General features: G+C 28.9%; 1 protein-coding gene across 1 annotated transcript in view; it reads left to right on the top strand.

The window, feature by feature from the left end:
• LOC105206029 (vasoactive intestinal polypeptide receptor 2-like) overlaps positions 1 to 9,755 on the top strand; it is a 12,762-nt gene extending 3,007 nt beyond the window's left edge. The window contains exons 2-9 of the mRNA XM_039452959.1: positions 176 to 518; positions 2,917 to 3,011; positions 3,114 to 3,279; positions 6,599 to 6,755; positions 6,829 to 6,959; positions 7,053 to 7,144; positions 9,264 to 9,402; positions 9,477 to 9,755. Coding sequence (XP_039308893.1) covers positions 176 to 518; positions 2,917 to 3,011; positions 3,114 to 3,279; positions 6,599 to 6,755; positions 6,829 to 6,959; positions 7,053 to 7,144; positions 9,264 to 9,402; positions 9,477 to 9,704 — 1,351 coding nt within the window. The 3' untranslated portion in view covers positions 9,705 to 9,755. The remainder of the gene's footprint in view (positions 1 to 175; positions 519 to 2,916; positions 3,012 to 3,113; positions 3,280 to 6,598; positions 6,756 to 6,828; positions 6,960 to 7,052; positions 7,145 to 9,263; positions 9,403 to 9,476) is intronic.
• The last annotated feature ends 1,126 nt before the right edge of the window (positions 9,756 to 10,881 follow it).

Below are 10,881 nucleotides of genomic sequence, written 5' to 3'. Positions count from 1 at the left end.
AATTATATTCACTAGAAAAAAAAGTGGCACAAATGGTTAAGAAGTCGTTATTATCATCAACGAGAACACCCACGCTAGGTATGTCCACATTTGGCAATGTGATGTCGGAGGCCATCGGAGTCAGATTACCCGGCGACAACATCATTGATGAGGATCGATTGGAAAAGTACCGTAGCGTTGCCAAAACTAACGTCGTCGAAAGCAATAGGACGGCAATTCGTCAATGTCCGCCGTCCTTCGACGGTCTGCTCTGCTGGTCGCGCACTGACGCACCGGGAACAGCCACTTTGCCATGCCCACCAGCGTCGATCATGGGCTATACCGATCTCGCGAGCGACAATCTGAGAGCGCTTGCGATGGCCAGCAAGGTCTGCTTGGCGAATGGCAAGTGGTACCAAAACTCGGACGGCATCACCTGGAGTAACTACAGTCTGTGCGTGCTGAACAGCACGGGTTACATCATCGAGAAGAATCTGAATTATTCGCGGTGGTATGAAATGGAGTTCAGAGTGTTAAATGTAAGCCTATCTATAATACATGGTATTGATAAATAAGTTGGAAAGTTGCCTTTCCTGCTGATAAACAGTAACTTAATAAGCCGCGAATTGATAAACATAGAATTAAAAATTTTTTGAATTTAAAATTTTTTGAAATTTAATCAAAAAGAATTAAAATTTTACGGTTATACAACGAATTATGTATTATATCCAATTCTGAACCTAATGATGAATAAATAAATACATAAGAGAGAGTGGGCTAAATCGGACCGTGTTCCAAATAGGATCTTTTTAATTTACGTGAATACTGTTAAAAGGATGCTAAAGTAATAGAACTTTCTCGACGTCGATACTGCAGATCACTGCAGATTATTTTTTGAGCTAAGACTATCGCTCTTTGTCCATCGCATAGATCTGTCTTTGTTTTTCGATTATTTCGCCATCTGCGAAAAGAACTATCAACTACTCTTAAGGACCATATTGTTTTGTTTATGACAATTCAGCTTCGTTGAGCAAAATATGCATGTAGTAAAAGCACATTAGCATATCTTTTTTGTTAAGCGTTTAATCGTAATTTCACACGGTCAGTGTTATTTGTGCATGTTTTCTGAAGTGCGCTTTACTATCATTTTGTACGTACGAGCTGCACAACTTCTGTATTAAAATAAAGTTAACCTTAGGTGATGGTTATATGAGTAAATTTTTAATAATTTATTAATTTTTGTTCGATTTTCTTGTAAAATTGACCAGAGCGCATCTTCTTTTTACGCGTATTTTAATTCTAAAAAAAGTTTTTGTGATTCTGTAACGCCAATTCGAAGATATTTAGTGCACTGTAAATGTCGATAATTTATGGTACTTTAGCATTCTCTTAAGCAAATTTGCGTACCATTTATAATGTAAAGTCCTTATATGACACTAAACATGTGACAGCAATTTGATAGTTCTCTGTCACAACATTTATAGAATACATGCAAACATATATTTTCAGCCATCGTATAAAAATTAAAAAAAAAAGAAAATTTTTATATATTATTATTTAAAAGGTTGTTAAAATTTTGAAAAATTGCATGATTTAAAATAATTAAAGAGTATAAAATGAAAAAAATATCAATAATTTTGTGATTACTTTTACGGTTTATTATAAAATTTGTTCCAAAGTTCGAAAGGACTCGTTTCCAAATCAAACTTTTACATCAAAATTGCAATCTAATCGTATCACTGGTGATCGGCCAACTAAATCTAATCCTAAAAATTAATATATTATAAGTCATCAGACTCGAAATAATTGAATTTTATCAACTCTAATTATATAATAACAATAAACATGATCGGAAAACGTCTAATTATATAAACTATCACTAATTTATTTTGTTTTTAATAAAATTTTTATTTATTACTGTCAAATTGCTTGTTTCTACTTAATACTAAAAAGGTACATTAAAATTTTTTTTTATTCTACTTAAAAGTCGATAAAAATAGAAATGCCGGATTTGGACTAAGGGGTGGTCCGATTTGGAATCGGTAGTTCCAAATCGGACTGGAAATAATGTTTTTACATTTTTCATTAAGTTTAACACAGGTGAGAGATACGTCAAAATGGTTTAAAACAAAAATAAAGGGAAAATTATTTTTCCAACAAAGCACCTTCAGTTTTACGATCGGACTATATTTGCACCTTTTAGAAAGTAAAAACGGCAAATAGGCCTGACTTACCCCACTCTTTCGTATAATCTAATGTTTCTTTATGAGAAAAGAGAGAAAATATGTATTAAAATATATTTGAATTATTACAGGATTGACGAGTTATTTGCAACATCTTTACCGTTTTCGTTATTTTTTTCGTTAACAATCGTTACTTTAGTTTTCTACACATTATGCTTTTTCCACATCTTCGATTGGTTCTAATTTTAATAATTTAATAATTGTTTAATTGTTTAGCCTCAATCAAATATTTTTGATTCAGTTCTTCATTTTCCCAAAAAATTTTCAAATATTGATTTTATTTTGAGACTGACAATGGTTTAATTCTCCAAAAAATGTTCAATAATTATACTTTAATGTTTTTTATATACAGAATAATGAGTTATTTAAAAGGACAAATATTGTGAAAAAATTTGTTTTCAAGGTCGTACCTTTTTAAATTTTAAAATTATTGATATTTTTTTTAATGGAATTATTTTTCTTTTAAATATGACTCTTTTTAAATATTACTACAACATAATATTAATTATATATATATATATATATATATATATATATATATATATATATATAATTACTATGTTGTAATAAATATGTATATGTTATTCTTTTTTTTTTAGATCAAGTTTTAATTACAACGTGACTAGAATCGATGTAAAGTAAAACTTGTTTATATATACAACTTTTTTGCATTATTATTATATGTTTTTGACAGAAATGGCTGCCAATCGTAAGGATGGTATCGCAAATTGGATACATGACTTCATTTACCACTTTAATTGTTGCCATGGTGATTTTCTCTTTACTCAGGTAGATGTATTTTTTTCACTTGATCATACCCTTTTCATCATCCTTTTTTTAATTTTGTTAAGTGTGTTACTTATCACTAATACGTTTCTCTTATGTACGTAGAAAACTTAGGAATCCCAGAAATAGATTACACATGCATCTGTTTGCATCCTTTATCATGAGAGCATTCATGGCACTCCTCAAAGATTGGAGTTTTATAGACGGCATTGGTTTAGCCTGGGACGTCGTCTTTGTCGATGGAAAAAACGCTTTTATCAGGGAACATAATGTAAAAAGGACATTGATTAATTACTTTATTATTTTGATTTTTATTGTTCTCAATTTATTATTTTATTATTCTTATTCTTTATTATTTTAATTAAATTATTTTATTAAAAGACCAAGTAACGTCAAAACTAGTCTCGTGTTTTGTGATTTAGTGAATAAATCTTAAAATTAATTTTTCACATTCTTCTTTTGTACTTATCTTTGGCCTTTCTATTAAATTATTATTATTATATTACAATAACAAGTAGAATATAATGTTTAAGTTATTTTGTGTTATTTTAACTTATTGTTAGTTGTAACTTCTTTCTGTAACTAATCTTTTGCAATTATCTAAAAATCTCTTAAGTAATTTAAACTATTTTTTAATCAAAATATAATTATCATATTAAGATAGTTAGACCCCAAAAATATATAGATTCAAAAATGGCTTGAAACTTTTGTCTCAATAATTTAGATATTATTACATTTATCTATAAAATATCCCAGCAAATACTAATTTCTACTCAACTTTAACTGTTATACATAATATAACACACTTGTTTTATAACAGGTACATTGTTGAATGGAAAATTACAACTAACATTTATATAACTGTAACTTATTGTTTTCTGGTTGTAAACTTAATTTAATATCCCATTCCTAATATATACTTATAATCGTTCAAACACCGCAGATTTTTCTATATTTACCATTGTAGTGTAGCTGCTGTGGCACGAATTATTATATAGCCTCAAAATCACATAAAAAATGTAATAAAAAACAAGTCTCAAGTAGTAGAATTTGTAAGAAAGTAAAGTACGTAACAACAAGATCACAAATACTTACCGTATGATATTGAAATTTGAATTAATAATCTTAATTTTATAAATTTTCTTGAGAATTGATAAAATCTAGGTCTATGGCACCGTCACACTGTCAAAGAGCGACAAGAAGGTTCCCTAGCAATTTTCTGCAAGACTGCTGTAAATCTTGCAGTAGATTCTTAAAAGATTCTGCCAACAGGACGTTATGATCTGCTTCATCATTCTATTCAACTCTTCTGAAAGATTTTGCAGTCAAATTCTTGCAAGAAATTTGTAATATATCTGCTGCATGATTTGTAAAAAATTTTTTCACCAGAATATTTTAGTATAGTCTTAAAATGGATTAAAAACAGATTAAATTTAAATTAAACATTTCATTTACGTACAAGATTAAATAACAATACAAATTGTTATTTACATGTAAAAATATAAAATTTTATGTGAAACAGCGTTCCACATACACGTCATGTTTAAAAAAAAATAAGAGCGAGTATTCGTCTCGAGGCTACAACACGGAGCTCATAGAAATCTCATTGAAGTATGAGCTGAGAAATCGGCCGCCGTGACGCCTAGATATAACGCTTGTGGTCGCACTCGACTCACGAGAAGATCTTCCGCGGCGTGGCCACCTAGCGGCGGCAGCAGATCTTTCTGCTACTGGTACAATATCTGGGGGTCTATCATGTAACATTTTCCCTAGGGCGGAAACGTGAAAAGTGAAAAGTTTCACGTGAACTGCACGATCATGTATGTACGATTCCACGGAATCATGTAACTCACTCATGAGCGGAAATATGAACTTTTTCACGTGAACTTTTTCGCCATCAGCCGTGATGGCGAAAAGGTGAAAATTTAGGGAATTAATAAATTGTATGTATTTTGAAATAAGAATGAAAGTGTGGTAACAGTGTGGTAACAGTTTGAAGAGGTATTATTGAAAAGGTTAACCTTTTTGGTATTGCATTGCGTTGATAGGATAAAGTAATACATACATAAATAAAAATAATGCTTTTGTGATGTAATTAGGTTTGATATTTATATTTGACAAATTGATATTTTGATAATTATATAGAATGAGGTTTCATCAAATGCAAATTTAGATAAAAATATACTTTAAACGCGTTTAGATACTCAATGATATAAGAAAGGTGCGTCTTGTGAAATAGAATATTAATCCATCATGTAAGTGTTTATAACTTATAAATTTGGAAAATACATGTGTGAGCGGAGAATTCAGTTTTGATCAAGGTCCATATTCTAAATTATTCAATATTTTTTAATTAAACAAAGTTAAATTTAATAACTAATGAAATTAATTTACTTTAAAATTTGCACACATAAAAAACTAATTAAAATTAATTTTGAAAAACAATGTTTGAATTAAATTACAATGTAATTTTGAGTATTAGATTACTACATAATAAAATAGTTGTTACAATATACGGATCATTAAAAATAAATGTAATATATATTATATTTGTAAATTAAGTTTATGCAATATAAGAAATATTGCTATTTATTTATGAATATTTTTTTTACAATTTTTTTTTATATAACAAAATTTTTACAGTAAAAGTTATACTGTAAAAGCAGATAGAAATCTTTTTCACGATCGCTTGATAGTTGCAATGACAGAGCCTCTAATGGTGAATTTCGGAACGCAAACTAAATTTCCGCGCATTATTCATACATAATCGCTGTGCGTGAAAAGATTCACGTGAACTCTCTATGAGTGAAAAATGAAAAATGAAAAGTGAAAAGTGAAACGTGAAAAGTGAAAAGTGAAAAGTGAAACGTGAAAAGTTCCACGTGAAATTACATGATTGACCCCCTGCACAAGATCTGCGCGTCATTTCTGTTGTAAGAAACTTGCAGAAATCTGCAGATCATATTTGTGCAATATTTGCACAAGATCTGCGCACTACCTCTGTTAAAAGAATCTTATGTCATTCTGCTGAAGAACTTTGCTAGACTGCTTACAGACTGCAGTTGCGAGAAGAATCTGCTTCAAGATAGCTCAATATCTGCACCAAGTTTTTGCAAGCAGTTTATATACAAGTACAGTGCACGAATATTGAAGCAGTCTGCTGGCAATCTGCCAGCATGGCTCTTTTGAAAATAATCTTCTGCACATCTGACTCAATTCTACTGCAATTAACTGCACGCAGATTCTGTCCTGCAGAAAATGCCAGAAAATGCTATTAGGGTTATCTTTCACTACGTGATACATAGATTTCTTTTTTATGTTAAATTAATTTAATTTATTATGATTTAATATTGTAAGCGTATAACATGCTTTGTTATTTATTTTTAGATTTTACATAACGATATATTGTGTTTAAATTTAGGGAAATATTTGAGTTTTTCGTTGATTCACAGATAGTTGGGATCTAACTATCTTAATCAATATTTTAAATACTTCTGTCTGAATAAAGACAATATTCTAAATCGTTTAAACCTTTTATTTCTATCTCTGTTCTTAATCCGGTTCTCATTTTCTCTAACCGACGTTTTCAGACTTGGATTTGTAAAGTCATCACGAGTTTATGGCAATATTTCATCGTGGCAAACTATTCATGGATCTTAATGGAAGGATTATATTTGCACAATTTGGTATTCCTGGCGTTGTGCACCGATACCAGCACAATAGCTCTGTACATCGTGCTAGGCTGGGGTAAAATTGTTTAAAGCGACTTTTAAAATCTCATTGGAATTGTAGTTTACTCAGATTTAACTCTGTTCTATAGGTCTTCCTGGCTTAGTGGTAGTGCCATGGATTATTATACGCGCGATTATCGAGGATACTCTCTGCTGGACCACTCATGACAATTCCTCGCTATTTCTCATCATAAGAATACCAATTATTATATCTATATTAGTATGTTTATTTCGCGCGTACGCGTAGTACTTATATACAACAGGCGTTTGCAAATATTTAAGTTGTCTACCTTAAACTGTCTCTTTCTTCTAGTTCAATTTTCTACTGTTTCTTAATATTGTTCGCGTTCTGCTCGTAAAGCTGAAGACGTCAGTGCATCTACAGCAAAAGAAGATGAAATACAAGTTAATAATTAATACATATATAACTTTGTTATATATAAATATATACACACACACACACACACACACACACACACACACAAACACACACACACACACACGCACACACACGCACAGACACACACACACACACACACACACACACACACACACTCTCTCTCGTTTATTCTATCCCTATAAAAATTAAAATTCAACTATTTTATATATTTAAGTTAAATATATAAATACTTGAACCAAAGAAATTTAATTATGTTAAAAAATTTAATCAAATTAGCCATTTTTTTCTTCAGCTTTTTATCAAAAAATGTTTGCAGTAAGCAAATACATATTGCAATAACAAAATAATAATTTAAAACTAATATAAATTAATACATATGTATTGCGATATGTATTTGCTTATTGCAAACATCTTTCGATAAAAAGCTAAAGAAAAAATAGATAATTTGACTAAATTTTTCAACATATTAAATTTTTTTAGTTTGATTATTTATATGTATATATAACTTACAATTAAATACATAAAATAGTTGAACTTTAGTTTTTATAGGAATGGAATAAACGAGTTATGATTAATTACCGTTATATTTTATAACAATAATTTAGTAATGACGTTACAATTTTTCATAACGGTAATGATGAGGCTAGGATTGGAACAGTTACTTTAGGAAAATAACTTGTTACACAGAAAAAGACAGTACCAAATAATATTTTTATCAAATTAAAACTAATATATTTTTTCCAATAATCGTTGTTTCATATACATATAAGCAAGAAATTATACATGAAATAGTGGTCTTGCTTATATGTATATTATAAATTAATTTTTTTTTAATTTATTAGTCTTAAATTTCAAAATATTATATTTTTATTTTAATATTATACAATAGTCTTCTAAGGAGCACAATAAGATTCCTTGGATAATAATAATAATACATATTAAAAAATTTTTATTCTTGATTTGAAAATATTATTTTAGAAAATATTATATTTTTTTTCCTTTCAATTCATAAAAATTATTATTAAATAATAAGAATATATTTTTCTTGGTACTATACAAAATTTTTTTATATATGTGAATTATGTGGTTCAACGCTATGCTATCTCTTCTCAAAATTTAATATTTCGAAAATATTAACGACATTCTCAAAAATATTCTTTTTTCTATGTAATTGAAAAAAGTAACACGTAATGCAATTCATAACGAATCAAAATTATACATTAGTAACATATTACTTTTGCGTAAAGAATCAACTAATAAGTTATTTTTCTAATGACGCGTAATCGTAAAGAGTTACCATTCAGAACTATTGCAACCTTGATATTACAAGTGCAATTATGAAAAATTGTAATGTTCTATTATTAAATCGTAAAAAATTATCATTATTAAATCATTATTATAAGAAAAGTAAAATAACTCATTATTTGTAACGCGTTATCTTCCATTTTTGATTATATGTATATTTAATTTAATTTTTCGAATATAAGAGCTTTTTAACGAAATAATTCACGAAAGATCTTATTTTTTAAGAGTTTTCTTTTTTATGTCTTATGTTTGAATTTGATTCTGACTTCAGAATTTTAAAATTAAAAAATTATCTGTCGGAATTTAAAAAAAATAATTTAATAATCATAAAATTCAGTTTTAGGGAATTCTAGGATTCAATTGAATATAATCTGAAAATATCGAAATATTGATGTGCATTTATAAGCATTTGTTTCACTCGGTTAATATTTCAAATAAAGCTATGGACTTGGTGTTACTAATAATGTTAACAAATCTTTCTCGAATTTTACAACAAATTATTTTTAAAAATTTTGTATGTCATATTAATATTCATCATTTAAAATTTTTTTTATTTTTAAGTTTTAATAAAGCATTATCAAATTACTCATCCATCAAGTTTCATGAAAATCAATAAAGCAATTCATAAAATAAAAGAGGAGTGTGTCCAAATGAGCACATCCATTTAAAAAGAATTAATCATTTTATGTATTTAATTTAAATATATAAATACTTGACACATAATTATTTGGAATTTAATCAAGTTTATTTTTATCAAATTTTTTTCTCAGTGTATTCAGCTCGTATTATGTTCGTATTTTGTTTTTATTTTTACTTTAGGAGATGGGCGAAATCGACTCTGGTCCTAGTACCACTCTTTGGAATACACTACACATTTTTCTTGGGATTATCTTACCATAAGGACTATAGAGTAGAACTCGTCTGGCTTTTTTGCGACCAGCTGTTCGCATCTTTCCAGGTATTTATGATACAAAAAGGACCTATTCCTTTGCATAATTTATATACTCACACTCGTGCCATTTTCCTTTGTAGGGCACCTTCGTGGCTTTTCTTTATTGCCTGCTGAATGGCGAGGTCAGAGCAGAAATGCGACGAGCGTGGAAGGCCCGACGATCAAAGAGGGATGTCGATTCCTTCATCTCCGGACACACGAGAAATTCGAAGGACGGAATAAATCGAAAGCGTCATCGATCGGAGGGCGATGATGGCACCAATTTCGTTATAACAGCTATGAAGAAGTTATCAATAGACATCAAGTAGATTCAATTAGTCTCAACGTCGAATGTATTTTATTTCGAAAACCAAAATGCAATGCTGTTCTTATATAATAATATAAATTGTATATGTAGTTTTGTTAATATAATTTAATATTTATTTAATAATATAATCGCTATCATTTTCTATGATAATCTATTTTTATTAATTTTTTAATTTTTTTTTTTTTTTTTTTTTTTAAGTAGTTAAAAATATTGTGAGAAACTTATTTTAACAAAATTTAATTTTTATACAAATATTTCAACTTTTTTTGAGGAGTCATCAGTGATATAAAATCCATCCGTGATACATCCTCAATTAAAATGAGATAAATTACTATAGATTACCAAATCTTTCAGATGACATTTCTATAATTAGAGGAGAAAGAAATAATATGGCACCTATTTTTATTTTATAGAATAACTTTGTTAATAATCAATTTGTTAATAATCAATTTTATTTTATAGAATAACTTTGTCAATAATCAATTTTATCATATTTTTTTCTATCTGAAAAAGTGCATTACATCGATACTCGAATCTCTCGAAGTTTATTGTTGTCGCTTTTTCATGATTCTGTTTGATTCTCATTCAGCGTTTACTATACTTCGTGAACAGCTGTCATCGCGGAGATCGCGTATTTTAACTATATGTATTGAAGGGTTAATAATGTAATACTCAATTTGTATTTTGCACTAAATTGTGTAATATTAGAAGCTATGTAGCACGCGCCTGTTTTACTTAATTATATTAAAACTTGAACAATTATATTCATTAAAGTGTTGTTTAACAGATTTTAAACTCAAACCAATGATATATTTATTACTTAGAACGTGACTTATAAAAATGTAACGTATTGCATACTCGGTGAATGAAGAAAAATCAGGAAAAGTGGGGATAATATGACTTTTTAAGCAAAATTTTCATATTTGTTGGAATATAATACTATAAATATCAAGATCAGCGCCCCTAGCGTAACATTCAAAACAATTTTCCTAGCGTCTCTTACATGTCTGTAACTTTTGTGTTCTATGTTACTCTCTCGCTCTATGCTCCCACCTATTGCATAGCGTGCCACATGCGTCTCACCGTTATAAGTGACAAATAAATTAATTAATCTGAAACCAAATCTTTTTATCACCACGCGCTCCTACAGGTTATGGGCCCAGGACTTGTTGCCGATA

Source organism: Solenopsis invicta, chromosome 8, assembly GCF_016802725.1.
Source record: "Solenopsis invicta isolate M01_SB chromosome 8, UNIL_Sinv_3.0, whole genome shotgun sequence".
Taxonomy (NCBI): domain Eukaryota; kingdom Metazoa; phylum Arthropoda; class Insecta; order Hymenoptera; family Formicidae; genus Solenopsis; species Solenopsis invicta.
This window is presented reverse-complemented; position numbering and strand designations above follow the sequence as displayed.